General features: G+C 42.1%; 1 protein-coding gene across 8 annotated transcripts in view; it reads left to right on the top strand.

The window, feature by feature from the left end:
- The window catches only part of WDFY3 (WD repeat and FYVE domain containing 3), a 154,567-nt gene extending 137,086 nt beyond the window's left edge, over nucleotides 1–17,481 (top strand). For all 8 annotated transcript variants that reach the window (XM_063136183.1, XM_063136184.1, XM_063136186.1 and 5 more), the window contains 10 exons: nucleotides 117–264; nucleotides 2,631–2,785; nucleotides 4,399–4,557; nucleotides 5,081–5,260; nucleotides 5,795–5,977; nucleotides 6,514–6,610; nucleotides 6,898–7,227; nucleotides 8,685–8,796; nucleotides 10,814–11,011; nucleotides 13,659–17,481. In XM_063136183.1, coding sequence (XP_062992253.1) covers nucleotides 117–264; nucleotides 2,631–2,785; nucleotides 4,399–4,557; nucleotides 5,081–5,260; nucleotides 5,795–5,977; nucleotides 6,514–6,610; nucleotides 6,898–7,227; nucleotides 8,685–8,796; nucleotides 10,814–11,011; nucleotides 13,659–13,779 — 1,683 coding nt within the window. In that variant the 3' untranslated portion in view covers nucleotides 13,780–17,481. The remainder of the gene's footprint in view (nucleotides 1–116; nucleotides 265–2,630; nucleotides 2,786–4,398; nucleotides 4,558–5,080; nucleotides 5,261–5,794; nucleotides 5,978–6,513; nucleotides 6,611–6,897; nucleotides 7,228–8,684; nucleotides 8,797–10,813; nucleotides 11,012–13,658) is intronic.
- The last annotated feature ends 752 nt before the right edge of the window (nucleotides 17,482–18,233 follow it).

Genomic DNA, 18,233 nt, shown 5'->3' with positions numbered 1-18,233 from the left:
TACAGAATTTATTTGCAACAAGTCTCATGGATGGTCTTGGCATATTTTGAAAGGTGTTGCTGCAAAACATCTGTAGTCTTGCTACTAAGCCTTTAGTGTTTTCTCTCTTACTGCAGTTGTTTAAGAGACCACACCCACCAAAGCGAGTGAGAAGCCGAATTAATGGAGAAATAAGTGGAATTTCTGTCCCCCCTGGCGCTGCGAGCGACAAGATCTTTTTCCATCATTTAGACAACCTCAGGCCTTCCCTTGCACCTGTAAAGGGTAAATGATATAACCACCTTCGCTTGATCCTGATTTCCTCTTAAGACAGTGTACATAGTTCAAGCCTGCAGTTGTGTGTGTGTGTGTGTGTGTGTGTACGTGTGTGTGTTTTAGAAAGGGCCTCCAGAATAGCTCTAAAATTAAAACCAGAGTGCGTTGAAGCAAACCAAGATAAAACATAGAATCATAGAATAGTAGAGTTGGAAGGGACCTATAAGGCCATCGAGTCCAACTCCTCGCTCAATGCAGGAATCCACCCTAAAGCATCTCTGATAGATGGTTGTCCAGCTGCCTCTTGAATGCCTCCAGTGCGGGAGAGCCCACAACCTCCCTAGGTAACTGGTTCCATTGTCGTACTGCTCTAACAGTCAGGAAGTTTTTCCTGATGTCCAGCCAGAATCTGGCTTCCTGTAACTTGAGCCCATTATTCCGTGTCCTGCACTCTGGGAGGATCGAGAAGAGATCCTGGCCCTCCTCTGTGTGACAGCCTTTTAAGTATTTGAAGAGTGCCATCATGTCTCCCCTCAATCTTCTCTTCTCCAGGCTAAACATGCCCAGGCTAAACAAAAGCAATCAGGAGAATTAAAATTAAAATGCAAGCTTGGCCTGCCTGAAACACTTCTAAGGAAAGTGTCGATCTAACATCCCTTGGACAGGCATTCCATTTAGAATAATGCACTAGAGCCTTAAGTAGACACTGCTTTATCTGTTTGAGCCTGTGCATAGTGGGGGCTGTGATGGATCCACCCTGACCTCTGCGCATTCATAGAACCCTGTGTAGGCAAACCCCACAAATCATGATCCCTCAAAATCACGGAAGGTGGATTATCACACAGTTCTAGCCTATACATTGCTCTCTACTTGCCTAGAGTGCTGTATAAAATGTGGTGTCCAGTGATTGCAGGTTGGGTGGGGAAGGTCGAAATCCATATAACTTCTCTACAATTAAAACTATTTCTGCATAGAGATAATTCTGAGGATACATCTGCCAGAAACTAGAGATTATGCTTCTGTGTACTAATGGGATTCAGGCAGAAATCACTTCGTTGCTGACTGCATTGGCAATTCTGAGAGCAGGCAAATGCATTCAGGATTGGAAGCCAGCCTTATGTTCTGTCTGCACCAGAGATCCTTGTTTATGCTTTGTGTTGTTCTGGTTTGCATTCCTTCTAGCAAATTAGAGCAGAAGTGGGCAGACTTCAGATTTGTGAGATCTACTTGGGTTTTTTTTTTTTTTACTAGAACCCAGAGATCCACCAACCAGAGCCTAGTACACATTACACAAATTTAGAATTAAAGAATTCTGGAACCAGAGATTTGTTTTGAGTACCAGAACTGAATGGAAGTTACAGTCCTTCCAAACAAAAATTTACTCCTGATCACCTTTCACTTACTTCATTTCTGCAGTATAATTCAGGAGAGGTGGGGGAGTCATTTTGTTGCTGCTGTTGTTAAGCAATTGGGAGCCAGGAATCCTTGCAGTTCTACTACAAATTACCAGCAGGTTTTGACCTACCTTTTGCCCACCCTGCATAAGAGTGTATATTGAACCATTGCAGTGCATATTGCTAGTGACTACTAAAGGAATGAAAATAAAACCCTATTTCAATGAAGGGAATAGCTCTGTTTGAATTAATACAAGCAAAAGTTATATTCACATTCCAAGACTCAACAGGTTTTTCACCGCTGGCTGAAGCATAATACTGATTTGAGGATTGATTCCTTAATCACACTACCGATTGAGGGATGGCTAATTTTTGTAGCAATCTTAATAGCTAAGGGAGCAATCCTGTGTCCCCCAGATAGCATCGATGGTGACATAGGATTGTTCAGTTCCTTGGCTCCGGGATCAGAAACAGGGCTCTGACCTGGGAGTCCAGAAACTATACTGCCTGCCATTCTGCCCCCCACCCCCACCCCGGTAGCTGGCACGATTTTCTCCGCACTTGGAAACAGTGCAGAGATGGGAAAAGGGGGCTTCTTGGGGGTGGGTGAAGGAAAGAGACACATGAGGAATCCTGCCGCCTCCCAGCCTCCTTCCCTCCCATCCCCGAAGGCTCTGCTAGATGTGCAAAATCATCCATCTGGCTTAAATCCAGTGTGCCTCCTGCTCTGCACTGGATACTCATAAGCCTCCAATTTTGGAGCCTTGCGAGTACCCAGGGATTTATGAGTAAGATTGCAAGCTAAGCATCCTTGAAAGTTGCTGATAGCTCAGCAGTGTAAGCATGTTTCTCAGGATGATATTCAATTTCCCCAACGCCTGTACTGTGGTCGGATATGACTTCCACCCAATCTCAAATAGGGAACGTTTTCTTAAACCCAAGTGTGCAACTTATGTCTGCTATCTATTTTTCTTTGCGCAGAACTGAAGGAGCTTGTAGGTCAGATAGTATGCACCGACAAAGGAATTTTGGCAGTGGAACTGAATAAAGTGCTAATTCCTCCAACCTGGAATAAAACATTTGCTTGGGGTTATGCAGACCTCAGCTGCAGGCTGGGAGCCTATGAATCGGACAAGGTTTGTATCTCAGATTTCTCTGGGTCCTTGACTTCATAGAATCATAGAATTCCATACTTAAGTACTTCCATACTTAATGATTGAAAACTAACAATTTGAACTGTTTCTTCCAAATTCCATGTCTTAAGAAGGAGAGGGAAAGCAGCCTAACACCTAGCAGAAAGTTGTTTCTACTGCACAGTTCTTTTAAATTCTGTATGTTGGATATGGATAATTAATATATATTATTTGCTCTATGGGAGGGCTGGGAGGGACATTCCCCCCCTCCATGAGCCATAATCCATAGTCTTACCGACTTCAGTAAAAGCATGTGTAGCCCTTGTAGGACCTGAGATATGAGGCACTATTCTGCCCATTTGTTTTGTGAGAAACCAGTCTGCCCTCACCTCAGTGTGTGAAGCCAATGAAGGAAGTCATAGCAACTATTCACATTGAGAAAAGCTTCGTTAGCTGATAAGCTAAATGGGTTAGAGGGACGTCCAAATATCTAGAGAAGAACCTTCCTGGTTCATTTGTAAGACATTATTTGGACTTCCTATTAGAGATGGACACATTCAAAAATATAGGATTTTAGTGTAGCTGTGATGGGGCAGTAATATATCTTCCCCAAAACCATAGACAGTAAGTGGTGTAATTCAGATTTTACTTTATGCACAAAAAAGGTGTTGTGACTTTACCCTCAATAATAATAATTATGAACAGGGTAAAAACACAACAACTTTTTTTGTGCATGAAGTAAGATCTGAATTACACCACTTATTGTCTATGGTTTTGGGGAAGATATACTACTGCCCAATCACAGCTACACTCAAATCCTGTATTTCTGAATGTGTCTGTCTCTAAAAGGAAGTCCAAATATTTTTTTAAAAAAAACTAGCCTATCAATGCCAGTGTAGATAAACTCCATCACTATTAAACCCATATTGCAGTGGACAGGACTGTGGCTGAGAGATTATTGTCACCCTGTGAAGTAGTCCAGTGCTGCCATACCCATATGATTGGAGGAGGGGAGTTAGGGTAATGTCGACAACCCTGTATCATCTAGTCTCGGTATGTTGGGCTTTTTTTTTTTTTAGAGAAATGCAGTGGTGGCAGTAGATACTGTGAAGTTCATTGAAGCAGCAGTGCAATTACTTAAGGGCTGAAGGGAATAAAAGAGCCAGTGAAAGAACTGGAGGTTTCAACCATGGGTGGAAATACATTGCTCAGGCACCAGATCTATCCGTTGATGAACATCAGGTTTACTCATTAAGAAACAATGGAGTGGGGAGGAAACAGATTAAGAAACCTTTTTTGATTTCGCCTCCCCACGTCAAACAAGGAGCTAGTTCCAGAACCCAGCTCCAAAAACCAGCTCTGTGTTTGTGGGTCACATATATAAAATCCATCACCTCCACCTATTGCTGCCTTTGGAAGAGGGAGAGAGCCAGCGGGGTTGCAAGGACGGATAGTAGGAAATACATTACTCTCACTCCTTTCCCTGAGTCCTGGGCCTTTCAAGACATGGACTTCTGTCCAGTCTCCCCAATCAGTTCTTTCTATGACACAGTAATAGAATATTGGAAACTGTCTTCTCTTCTTTAAGTTACTATTCAATCTTTTCAACTTTCTAGGCAGTGATTGTTTATGAATGCCTCTCAGAATGGGGGCAGGTTCTCTGTGCCATCTGTCCGAATCCCAAACTTGTCATCACTGGAGGCACCAGCACAGTAGTCTGTGTATGGGAGATGGGTACGTCCAAGGAAAAAGCCAAAACACTCACCCTTAAGCAGGTAAGTCTAGATTTCGGCATAAGAAAATGGAGTCCTAATGTAGCTTGTTGACACTGATGAAATGGAACATTCAGCAGTTTGGTTGTGAGCTGAAAGAGGAGAAGGCTTTTGCCCTCTCTTCTTGTTGGCACATGGACAGATTGCCAAATGTTCAGATTGCCAAATGTTCTTTGCTGAAGGAAGGAGCGAGAGGGCTCTGGATCCTCTCAGAGCTCTAGGGATTTCCTCTTATCACTCCGCTCATTGGTTCTGGGCATGTGACGATTACTGAAATCAGTTAAATATTGTTCTATTATCTACCACTCTAGATCTGTTTTGTCCAGTTCTGCATCCTATGGCTCCAACCAATTAAATACGTGTCCCCTTACCACCACCATATTCACTCTCCATCACACTGTGTTTTTTAGAAAGTATAATTTATCTTCTGTAATCTGTTAAGAACGGGGTGTTTCTACACTTTGAACCCTGTTCTAATTCCTGTATTTGCAGTACATTGTATATATTTGTTTTGCTTTGCTTTTAGGCACTACTTGGCCATACTGAGACAGTCACCTGTTTAACAGCCTCGTTGGCTTACCATATCATCGTGAGCGGGTCTCGTGACCGTACCTGCATCATCTGGGATTTGAATAAACTCTCCTTTTTAACACAGCTTCGAGGTCACAGGGCCCCAGTTTCAGCCCTCTGCATTAATGAACTGACGGTATGAATCAACACTCTGCCCAATGAGCTAAGCATATAGATCAGGGACGAGGCTTTCTAATGGGTTCCATTGGCTTAGAAGTAAGCAGATAGATAGATAGATAGATAGATAGATAGATAGATAGATAGATAGATAGATAGATAGATGTTGTGCCCATTCTCTGCAGGTCCAGGCTATGTAAATCTCGATAATCTTTTAAAAGTTGAAAAATAGTTACATACTGCTAAATCAGTGGTGAAGAATCTTTTTTTTTTTCTCATTGAGGACCACATTCCCTTAAGTGCAATAAGGGAGGAGGAGGTCACATGTCAACAGTTGGTTGGGCCAAAGCCACCCCCTTTATAACAGTATCTGATGGGGGTTGGGCAAGGCAAAGGCCTTGAGATACCAGCCTGACTTGGGCTCCTTGTTCTTCAGAAGCTGGAGATGTGTGTTTTCCTCTGGGCTGGCAGAGAATGCCGCAGTTTATGTCAGACATCCCTAATTCTTGGCTGAAGATGTTCTAAGTGTGTTCAAAAATTGCTCCTTTTTCAGGGAGACATTGTATCCTGTGCTGGCACTTACATCCACGTGTGGAGCATTAATGGGAACCCCATCGTGAGTGTGAACACTTTCACTGGACGCAGCCAGCAGATCCTCTGTTGCTGCATGTCAGAAATGAACGAGTGGGATACTCAGAATGTTATTGTAACAGGGCATTCGGATGGAGTGGTCCGAGTAAGTACCAGCAATCATACAGAAATACATTGTGGAATGGCAGCGTAGATCTCTAAATGCAGGTTTTTCTCTTCCTCTTTACTACCATTTGATGTATCAGTAATTTATTGTATAAGCATATCCCACTTAGGACAACCGTGATTTAGCTTGCAGTTCCATAAATTGGCAGCAAATCCTTCAAATCCTTGATATTGAGCTGCCCTTTTAAAATGTGTCATAAAATACTTTGTATAGGATTTCCAGTTACATTGTTGAAAATTATAGCTCCTAATTATCCAGGTAAGTACTTTAGTGGCAACTTCATTAGTCACTTTCTAAGGAGGTAATAAAGACTCCCTTGTATTATTTGGCATACCTTAAAAAGAAGGTTGATCTGAATTTAAGTATTTTGGATCGTAATTTCTGGTGTGTGGTTTTTAATGTATTGTTGCTTTGTCCCAAGTCTAGTATTATGGCAGGAAGAAAACAAACATTAATATGAGCATATGGCAAAGGGATATTAATTCAGATCTATACTTCATTTCTGCTTTTCCTAGTTCTGGCGGATGGAGTTTCTGCAGGTCCCGGAAACTCCAGCTCCTGAACCTATAGAGACGCTGGAGATGCAGGAAGAATGTCCAGAACCACAAATAGGTACTGGCTCTTTTGGTGTTTTTATTGTAGCCGAACAAAACCTGACCCATATGTTTCAAATGATTGGAGCCCTTGAAAGAGAGATGGGATGGAGGATTCTAAGGCCCATGTCTCTCTGGGGAGCATGGACTATGCTGGAAGGGTCCTCTCAAGGCATGATGGGATTCACACGCAAAATAAGTTGTGTGTGAATCTGGGGCTAAATTTGTTTTATGGCAGAACTATTACAGGGTTGTGGCGAAAGTGAATCATGAGCAGTTTTGTTTTGTTCGCATTGCATACAATAGGGCAGGAAGCTCCAGATGAGGATAGCAGTGACTCTGAAGCAGAAGACCAGGGCCTCAGCCAAGACACGAAGCTGCAGGAGAGCCGGAGCCAGCATGGCAGCACCAGCCATAGGCCTCGATCCGCCTCAAGCCGAGCAACAGCTGCGTGGTCAGCGGACAGCAGCTCTGATGACTCAAGGCGCTGGTCCGACCAGCTCAGCTTGGACGAGAAGGATGGCTTCATCTTTGTGAACTACTCCGATGGGCAAACAAAGGGTTATCCCCACGCTCAAGCTAACCACCCGCACCCGAATCAAGGGGAACTCCGGCATTACAGCAAGCTCAAGCCAGGTATGGAAACGCTGCGTTGTAAAATGCCGAACTAGAAGCACCTTGCTCTTGACATGTGCTCTGGGCAGGATTTGGGATGCTGGTTTCATAGAACCATAGAATAGCAGAGTTGGAAGGGGCCTACAAGGCCATCGAGTCCAACCCCCTGCTCAATGCAGGAATCCACCCTAAAGCATCCCCGACAGATGCTTGTCCAGCTGCCTCTTGAAGGCCTCTAGTGTGGAAGAGCCCACAACCTCCCTAGGTAACTGATTCCATTGTCGCTGGGTCCCAGACAGTATTGGCCCTGAGGGTTGATATACTGAGTGGTACTTTCCTTGCTTGAGAAGGCACCGTATAGAGATTCAGGGTAGGCAAAACAGTGGAGGGTGGCCCTTGTCTTGACGTGGTGGTTGTCTTTGTATGCTTTGAGTGGTCCCTCCAGTGTTCAAAGCCGCAACTTTTTAATTAGGGGGATGAAAGAATGACACGTGCAGTCAAATATAAACATTGTGGCAAGGAAACCTGTCCCTTCTGCAGCCTAAAAAGGGGCTGTCAGTCCTGCAAGCCGATCCTGTTTTGTACTAAGCAAAGAAATGGGAGCAGAGAGCTCCTATTCTGCTTCCTTTATCCCTTCCATTTAGTGATGTGGGTTTCCCTGAAAAAACTGAACTGGAAAATTTCCCTGCGCAAATTCAGTTAATTTGCATAGGATTCTTTTCCAAAAAAAAATTCAATTCAGCCTTTTCTGGAAAACCCACATCACTAGTCCATAAATTCAATTAATTTGCAAAGGGTAACCTGCATCAGAATATATTCAATTTGCATTAGAAAGAATTCTGATGTCCTAGAGAGTATCCTAATTTAGAATATTTATTTTACTTTTATTTAGTAAATAATAAAGCTTTTAAAAAGTAATGTTATTTTTTATCCCAATACATCACAAGTATTTGACCTGAAATATTTTAGGGAGGAAATTAAAGCATATTTAATGTGATTAGATGTTATAGTATGTGGATTTATTTATTTTTACTGGAAAACTTGTAAAAGTTTAAAGGTACTTCCCTTACATCATTAAAATTTAAGAGAAAAAAACAATGGTACTGGAAACGGTTGACACCCTAATACATTTTAGCAGTCCAAAGAAATGTGCATGATATGCTGAACAACCATTCATCTAGAACTTTAAAACTGCCAAGCTTTCTTAAGATTATATTTGCAGTTGGCATCTGTTCATTATTACTAATGGATTTTTTTCCACAGAAAAAGAACACAATGGGGGTGGGGGGAGGAAGCCATTTTGGAAAACTGGTTGGGGCGCAGTTAGGTAACCCTTTCTCATCAGAACCTGCAAATCTAGCATCATGTCTCCACGAAAAGTGCTGAACTTGCGGCATAAGGATGGTTGTGTGCCAGTAGATTATGCGCTTGCTCAGTATCCACATACGCTTGTGTCCTTGTCCTTTTCCTTCTCTTAGGATACAGATGGGAGCGGCAGCTAGTATTCAGGAGCAAACTCACTATGCACACTGCCTTTGATCGCAAGGACAATGCACATCCTGCAGAGATTACAGCATTAGGCATCTCCAAGTGAGTGGTTTGCCCTCTACCAGCTGTGTGTGTGAGAGAGAGTGAGTGTAGTTTAAGGCACAGTAGTTCTTCAGGTTTCGGATTACCTGAAGCAGATCCCAGAAACTGGCTCCAACATTTAATCTGTTCCTATGATGTGTAGAAGTGGCCACTAGCTGAAAATGGCATTAAAATGATTGAATCTATGCACAGTTAACAGCTATCTTGGCTAATAGTCACCGAATTAGAACTGCCCTGTTTAAAGGCAACGTACTTCTGAGTCTTGGATGCTGGAAACAATCAGGAAATGAAACGAAATGTGAAAAAGTGCTGTCTTAAACCAAAACCAAACCTGAAAACAAAGTAAGTTTAAGGAAACTGATAAAAACAATATATCAAATTGGTATAACTATGCTTATTACAATAAAATCATATTATTAGTAGAAAATATTTTTGAATCTTAAAGCAAATACATACGTTTAAAATTTTGCTTAAATTGTAAGTGTATGTATTTGCTTTAAGATTAAAAAATATTTTCTACTAATAATATGACTTTATTGTAAAATATACCAATTTGATGTATTGTTTTTAACAATCAGGAAATGGCCATCAAGTCCTGCTTGTGAGTTTCCAGCAGCATTTGGTTGGCTGGTATGAGAGACAGTAAAAGAGACGAAGCCTCAAAATGATGCTGAAAAAATGAGAAATTTTAAAAAACAACGCAACGCCAAACTCGTTTCAGTGAAGACCTTAATCAGAGGCATTGAAACAATATCAACCATAGGAATACGTTAAAGGTATTCATTGGATCCAGAGTTGGTGGGGAGCAAGACTCCCTTTACTTGACCCCTGTGAGTGTTGGCTTGGGGGGCTGAGTCAAATCAGCAAAACTGGTCGTCCCCGTCCCCTGCCCTCTTCACCCAGCAGACACATCCACTGGGTCCCAAACCCTACTGTGAATGGAAGGGCAAGTCTGGCTCCAACCCATAAATAATACAATTGAATATGTTGCATTTTCTTAAATGATTTATGGTGTTTCTGGTCTTAAAACAGTTTTCAGGTGTTTGTGTTAATCTGTACAGTTGTATGGCTGGTCTGTGTATTGTTTGAGACTGCTGCTTTTACGTGGTTGTTTTTATTGAAATGTGAGTTAGCATTTGTGGTTGTTCATTAAGCTTTCTTCTGAGAGCTTTGCCTTAAAAGGCCTTCTTAAGAAATTCTTAAATAAAACCCCAACTAAAGCATTCATTAAGGTGTCTTCTGTTCATATTGGGTTGGATCCAGGATCTCCTTTCCACAAGACGAAGGGCTCTGCTTGCACAAGGTCCTTCCCTCCCACCTTACCACAGCTCACTCAATGCAGCAGGGTCTCCTGAATTTCTTTGTAGAATTTTCAGGGGTGTGGGGGACGGCCTCATCTGCCAGCATAATTGATCCAGCTTAAATCTGGATTCAACCCAGCAAGATTGTTTTTAACAGGAGTTGTTTAATTATAATTAGAGACTATGTATATAATAATCCGTGTTAGTTCATTTAGATAGTTATTTTTTCAGTGGTCCCAAAGAAGCGCTTTGTTGAAATACACTGGCGTTTGTTTCATTACATTTGGTATTTCTTTTCTGTACCGTTTTGAGGCCACCTCTTTTTTCGCTGGTGTTTGGTCCTGCCTCCTCTCTTCATTTTCTTTCAAGACAGAATACCTGACTGAGGCCTTAGCTAGACCTAAGGATTATCCCAGACAAATGGAGGGGTCATCCCTGCCTGCTCCCAGGATCCCGTGTGGCCTTTGGATGTGCAGGGATGATCCCGGGAGAACCCCGGGATATAGGCCTGGTCTAGCCATGGCCTGGGTGAACCCTAGCTTGGTTCAATAAGGCGGCTGCTTTCACACATTTGCTTCCTTTTTGTGAAATGGGGAGATGTGGGGCAGAACTGGTTTATTTTGGCTTGAGATTCCCTTAGTTGCTAAGGGAATCTCCAACCAGAAGGCTGGTGGAAGTGCTTTGACTGAGGACTAATGGGTGTGTGTTTTTCCTAGGGATCACAGCAGGATTCTTGTAGGTGACAGCAGAGGCAGAGTGTTTAGCTGGTCAGTGAGTGACCAACCTGGCCGCTCTGCAGCTGACCACTGGGTGAAAGATGAGGGCGGAGACAGTTGCTCCAGCTGTTCCGTCCGGTTCTCTCTTACCGAAAGACGTCACCATTGCAGGAACTGCGGGCAACTCTTCTGTCAGAAGTAAGGAAGACCCTACTTATCTTTCCTGTAATTTCAGAACAATTCTCAAAGAACAACTGAATGTTTTCATAACAATAACGATCACAGGATAGCTTCATTTATTTCAGTAGCAAACCAGACGCTGCTCCTTCCTGGCAAAACAAAAATCAGTTGCATGTCTTATTGTAGATAACTTGGTGCAAAGTTATTTTGAGGCAGATAGGATGTCACTTATTGGCATAGAGGAGAAATAAAACTCACAAGCTCACAATTGTACAAGTACAATGCCAGAATTTCCATAAACATGAGGGATACTTCTCAAAATGGTTGATCCATGTTTAGCATATTTATTTATTTATTTATTTACGTTTATATATAAATATAAATTTGCATTCAAAATTTCAGAGCGGTGTGCAAGATAAAATAAAACAAAAACAGAATAAAACACTATAAGATAGATTTTAAAAGAAGCAAAATAAAAAAGTGAATCGTGGCTGGTCATTCAGGAAAGGCTTCCTAGAATAATGACGTTTTCAGGAGGTGCCGAAAGGAATACAAAGTTGGCACCTGCCTGACCTCCAGAGGCAGGGAATTCCATTAGAAGGGGGGCCACCACACTGAAGGCTCTTCCCCTGGTGGACTCCAATCGGAGGATGGGTCTGTAAAGGAAACCACACTCAGCCAAACCGGCTGTCCACTGGATTTTTGCACAGATCTCGGAATAAAGCACACAGCTCTCAAATTGAAAGGGTTAGGCCCAATCCTTTATTGAAATTGGAAGGGTAAGAGGCAAGCAACACATCAGATTAGCTACTAAAATTGATACAGAAATAACACCCTGAACCCCAATACCAGCAAACTAATACATTGTTACAGAATACAGAATATACTTCCCCAGCCAGTTGTCCTTCAGCTCAGGCGCCAGGCCCCACATTTGATAGACTTTTATGGCCACTCCACTATTCTACTCCCCCCTCCCTCTGGATGGGCCGTTTTTTCCCTTCACAGATGCAAATTGCCCCAAGGCCACTTCTCTCGCCTTGACGGAGCGAGGAGATGGCCTCACGCCCACGACCAGGTGGAGAGATAAGCGGTACTTCTGCAAGTCTATAACAGACAATAGACAATGAATAAAACTTTAAAAGCAGCAATTCTTTGTACACTTAACCCTTTCCTTACAGGGTCTATGTGGAACCACCAGGAGCATGCCCTCAGATGACCTCAGTAGGTTGGTAGGGGAGAAAACACTCTCTCAGGTGTCCTGGTCCTAAGTTGTTTAGGGCTTTGTACACAAGAACGAGAACCTTAAACCTGGCCTGGTAGCGAATAGGCATCCAGTGCAGTTCCCTCAGCAGAGGAGTTACATGCTGGAAAGGGGCAGCTCCAGACAACAGGCGAGCTGCAGCATTCTGCACTAGCTCCAGCTTCCGGAGCAACCTTTATTTATTTATTTATTTACAATATTTATATGTAAATATAAATTTGCATTCAATGCACATAGAGTGCATTGCAGTAACCCAGTCTTGAGGTTACTAATGCCTGTACCACCAGGGCCAAGCTGCCCCTGTCCAGGAGAGGCCATAGCTGGCGAACCAGTCAAAGCTGGTAAAAGGCACTCTGAGCCACAGCAGCCACTTGAGCCTCCAGCAACAGAGATGGATCTAATAGGACTCCCAAACTATAAACCTGATCTTTCAGAGGGAGTGCAACCCCATCCAGAACAGGCAATGAGCCTTTCTCCCAGGCTCAGGAACCACTCACCCACAGGGCTTCCATCTTGCCAGAATTCAGTTTGTTTATTGGCCCTCATCCAGCCCATTGCTGAGTCTAGGCAGTGGTCCGGGACCTGCACAGCCTCACTTGATTCAGTTATCACAGGAAGGTAGAGCTGCATGTCATTAGCATATGGATGGCATTTATCTCCAAATCCCCTAATGACCGCTCCCAACTGCTTCATGTAGATGTTAAATAATATTGGGGACAAATGAGTGCCCTGCGGCACCCCATAGCTCAAATGCCAAAGGGCCGAGGAGTGGTCACCCAATGCTACTCTCTGAAAACAACCCCATAGGTAGGACCGGAACCACTGTAGTACAGTGCCTCCAACGCCCATCCCACGGAGTCTATCTGGGAGGATACCATGGTCGATGGTATCAAAAGCCGATGAGAGGTCAAGCAGGATTAACAGGGTTGTATTCCCCCTGTCCCTCTCTTGATAAAAGCCAACCATCAGGGCAACCAAAGCTGATTCAGTCCCGTAACCAGATCGGAACCCAGACTGGAATGGGTCTAGATAATCAGTATCCTCCAAGAGTGCCACAACCCTCTCAAGTACCTTCCCTAAAGAAGGGGGTGTTTGTGCCTGGGCAGTAGTTGTCTAGTACCATCAGGTCCAGGATGGGCTTCTTCAGAAGTGGTATACCCATCACTTCTCAGTATAATCCAATTTACCATAGAGATTTCGTTTCCAGTACTGTCCATGTGCAGAGGACCCTTCCGTCTCTCACCAAGTTGACTTGATCCTTTGCTAGCTGATTCTTCCCCACCCCACCCTGACAGGGTGCCCCTAGGACAAGATCCTCCAAACTACAGAAAAGCCTGATTGAGCGAGCAAACAGGCGGGTGCAGAAAGGAATCGCCACTAACACTTCTGTGTTCCTGTCTTCAGGTGCAGTCGTTTTCAGTCTGAAATCAAGCGCTTGAAAATCTCCTCCCCAGTGCGGGTTTGCCAGAACTGTTACTACAACCTGCAGCATGAGCGAGGCCCTGACGAAGGATCTTGGAATTAACAAGGCAGAGAGAGACCAACCATGCAAATGCCAGGCGTTGCATTGCAGGGCCCATAAGAACTCAGCCAATTAACTACAGGAACATGCAGCACATTCAGAAGGAATTGCAATGCTGGCTTTTAACACCTCATCTTTGTACTGTGTGTTGAAGCGCTGCAAGCAAAAGGGATCATTAATGATTTTGCGTGTACATTGCAGAGATGGGGCTGAAAACATTCCCGTGATCAGCGAGTATCAGGCGGGAGATGAGTGGTTACAACTGCAGTAAGGGCCCTCGAGACGCAGCCTTCTCAGCTAAAACGGCTAAGAGGAAAATCCGTCATTACCCATCTCTTGTTCAGTCTTGCTTTTGTAGAGCTAGTCACCTTATTTGTGTTTCAGGAAAAGCAGGAGGCTTTTTAGAAGATAGTTGTAAATCTGCCTTCTTCGCAAGCAAACTGTGGATATTGTAAATAGATATAATGGCCTTTTTATCAAAATATGAACTGAACTGCCTGTTACATGGGACTTCACAGACCAACCACTATACTTTGCGTGTCATCTTTAGCTCATCTAGCTACTTAAATATGAATGTTTTTTTAAAAAGCATCAAGAGGCATTATCTGTATTATTTTTTTCTTTACAATCCAGGATACATGTTTGTTCTTTCAGTTACTCACATTATTTTAACTTTAAACCAAGCTATTTAGAGTGTTTTGAAAAGGGAAAACAAGAAACCACAATCCAGTTCTTTGGCGCAATAGGATTTTGGAATATTTTATTCTAAACTGTAAGATAACAAGGACCCTCTTTCTGTTGCATTTTTTAATACGGAACATATTTAATAAGGTCTCTTTTTATACAACGTGGACCTGCTGCTTTGCTCATTCTTTACCGTTGTAATAATCAGCTGATGCAGATATTACAAAAGCCAGGTCTTATTTCAGACAATAGTAAATGGCTTGCATGAAAGTCACATTTAATATTTTTTTCCTGGAGAAGAAAAGGGGCCATTGTTTTTCTTAGGTATTGTCTGCAGAACAAACTTGGAATCCTTGCTCTTTCAACTGGATAATGCGAATACCAGCCCCAGTCTTGTGGGGGAGGGGGGGGGCTTTTCCTGCACAGGCTCCATTGGAATGAATGAGAGTAATGCAACAATTGTTCACTTTTCATTTACTCCAGTGAGGCTTGATCATTCTCCCTGGGGTTGTGCTCAATGTCACTTCTGAGAATGTTAATGCAACTGCATTAAAGATCTCATTCATACATTGGCATTTAAGATATATCGGGGAATACACAGATCCAACCGAACCCATGAACATAACCATTCTCTTTGGAATGAGGCTTTGAAAAGTGGATAATTTTACAAACACACACCCCGCCCCCGCCGCCCCCACCACCCTCACAATGCAATAATTTTTTAAAAAAAGGTTAATGAATTGACCATGAGGGCTAGGCATGTTCACAGACAGTTCCTCAGCTTTTTAACAGTGGAAAAGGCAACAGATCACAAGTCAAAAACAGACACACACCCAGCACATAAAGTGGCACACAAAGCTCAAGTTTGTAGCACTCCAATTAGGAAGGGGGTGGAGGTGGGGGTAAAAAGCATTTAGAGCGATCTGAGCAGCTTGCATAGGGCAAATGGGAAGCCTTATGCCTGGCAGCAGCTGATTTTATGCTTCCTTTTAACTAGAGCTCACTAATAATTGTTCACTTAAGCTGCATCCCTGGTGAGATAAATTTGTGCACTGATTAGAATGTTTTTTGATGATGAGCTTTTTAAAGCAGTTACGATGGACTGCAAGGATTAGATCAGTTTGTGGATTTGGTATGTGTACTTCAGGTCCACAAGGAAGTCACTCCTCATGAGTACACACAGGTTTGTTGAGATTGCTTTGTCCACGGGATGGTTTTAAATACAAGACGCGTCAGTCCAGCAGCTATGACTTGCCCAAATATGCTGGCCGAGAAATATGGTATCCTTATTAACTTCCTTTCCTAGCCTAACAGCAGGATCTTCAAGCCATTTAGGTTGGAGCACTTGCTGGAGTCAATCGGACTTAAGTAGTCTTAACTGCAGATATACTTGAGTGGTTTGTTGAACTCAAGACTACTAACACTAGTTTTCGAATTGCAAATGTACTGTTTTGTAAAAACAAAAAAATTAAATTCTCCAAAAGCACCTTCACTCCACTGAATTTTCATTTCTCCTAGTAAGAGAAGATTCAACGTAATTTAACTTGAAATCAGTTGCTTTAGCTTTATTTTATTCCCCCCCCCCCAAATCACAACAAATTGCTCCAAATAAAATTCTAAGCACTGGATGGCACTAACTCCACAGATAAAACTAATGCTGGGTCATTAGAAAACAGCAGGATGTGTTAAGATGTTTACTGTTACTTTAATTTTTTTTTTTTTTTTTGAGTGTGTGTTTAACTACATTAGACATGTTGTACCAGTGTTATTCTACACTTTTTACATTTGGCACTCTTCTCAGAGGAAGGTAACTTTTCTCCTGTGTGGCTGACTGTGTTAAACATGTGTGTAAGTGTATTTAAAGTTCAGTGGTGCTGAACGCCTCAGCTGCTTGATTGGGAATGAATTTTTCCAGAACTCATTTGTGTATCTGGGGGGGTGGAAGCAGGGAGTATATCCTTTTGATGAGTGGGGGGAGGGAATGGAGGTCCAGCTGCACCAAGAATAGGTGCAGCACAGTCTCCTTTCATTCCAATACCACCTCCCTTGAAGGTCCCCGCAAGCTCCAGTGGAATGAATGAGCAGCACAAATTCTTGTCGCAGGAAAGCCTTGTGAGTTGGCTGGCAGCTGCTGCTATAACCCAAACCACTTTTACCAATATTCACTTAGGCTTTCATCCGAATATTCTGGACAGAACAGTTCAATGGCTATTTTCCCAAATATCAATTGGTGGTTTTGCATCTGAATCTTTCGTTGAACTGAAGCAGCACATTAACTAGCCCATTGCATTGTCAAGTAGCATCCATCTCTCCGCCTGCCTTGTTCTTTGATGTAATTCTTCCTGAATGCATCCATATTCTCTACCTTTGTTTGTAATGTGTAACTGTAGTGTTCATGCTTCGGATGGTGAGAGTGGCCTGCCTCTACCCTTCATCCCATCAGTCCAATAGCAAAAAAAAAAAAAAACACTTTAGAGACATTATTTTGCACTTATGTATAAAATCAGTAAAAACTTTTATTTTCTTTGTATCATTTAAAAGACTTTGTTTTTGTTAAATGAGCGGTGTATAAAAAAATATTTATGCAGTTAAAACTCTTTTTAGAAAATATTTTTAATTTCAGCAAGTTTGGTTACTTGTTGCATGACTTAACACAACTGACTTTTTGTGTCAGTACAATGTATATTTTTTTGTCCTGTTATTAATTTGTAAACCCTAGGGTAAATGGCCATTTATTTGTACAGCAACAGGAGTAAATTGAAAATAACTGGCTACAACTGGAGGGGTGGAATTTTGTACTATATTGCGGAATCTAATATCTGTTTTTTGGTGGTTATGTAAAAGGCCTGAAGAATTACTATCTAGTGTGCAATCTGTGATATCTGAATGTTTTATTGTATATTTGTCTCCAATGCAAAAAGGTAGAGTAACACAATTACAATACATGATTAAATGCAATAGTTCAGGTACCTTTTTTGTTTTGTTTTCATTTCAAATAAATACTTCCTATTTACCACCAAATTATTCTATGAATAATCTCTTCGCAAAAATGTTAAGTCTTTCAGTTAAGTCTTGTATTACACACGTTCTTTGCTCCAGCAAGCCAACCCCCCCCGCCCCCGGCCAAAAGCTGAATACTAACGCCAATACAAATAATGCAAATAGGTAGTCTATGGAATGAAGTAAGAAATATTTGCATGTCACTGAAACTATGGATGGACAAACTATAGTTCTAGTCATTGCCAGTTTTTGCTTGTATTAGCTTGTAAGCACATTCTGTCCAATTTCTGAATCAGTCTTTAAAAAATTGTATTAATTTTTCTACACTACTTTCCCTAAAATAAGCATCCAATACACATATTGAGCCAGGATGTGCAAATTTGGTCAATTTACTTTTTAAAAAATGGACCCAGAAAATTTTTCACCCATCCCTAACTGAAACCCAGAATAGGCTTCTAAAATGTTGCAGCCAACAGAGATGCATGTTTTGTTTTAAATTAAACCTGAATGTTGGGAGAAACTGGTCGGTTTTTTTATGAACTAGTATGAATAATTTAATCTCTCCAAGGTGTCTGCATTTTGTGGTTCACATAGTGCAAGAGGCCCCTACAAGCCACTTTCTGAGTAACAGAAGCTATATTTTTCTAACACCAAAATAAATTCAAATTGTGTCCATCTGATATAGAATTCCTCCTCCACAACTGCTATGCTTTCCACTATTTGGTGGCCCAGATGAGATCCTTATTTTTAATAGCATTATCATTAACTTCCTT

Source organism: Elgaria multicarinata, chromosome 10 (genome assembly GCF_023053635.1).
Source record: "Elgaria multicarinata webbii isolate HBS135686 ecotype San Diego chromosome 10, rElgMul1.1.pri, whole genome shotgun sequence".
NCBI classification, from domain to species: Eukaryota; Metazoa; Chordata; class Lepidosauria; order Squamata; family Anguidae; genus Elgaria; species Elgaria multicarinata.
The sequence above is the reverse complement of the archived record's forward strand: the minus strand, read 5'-3'. Positions and strand labels throughout refer to the sequence as shown.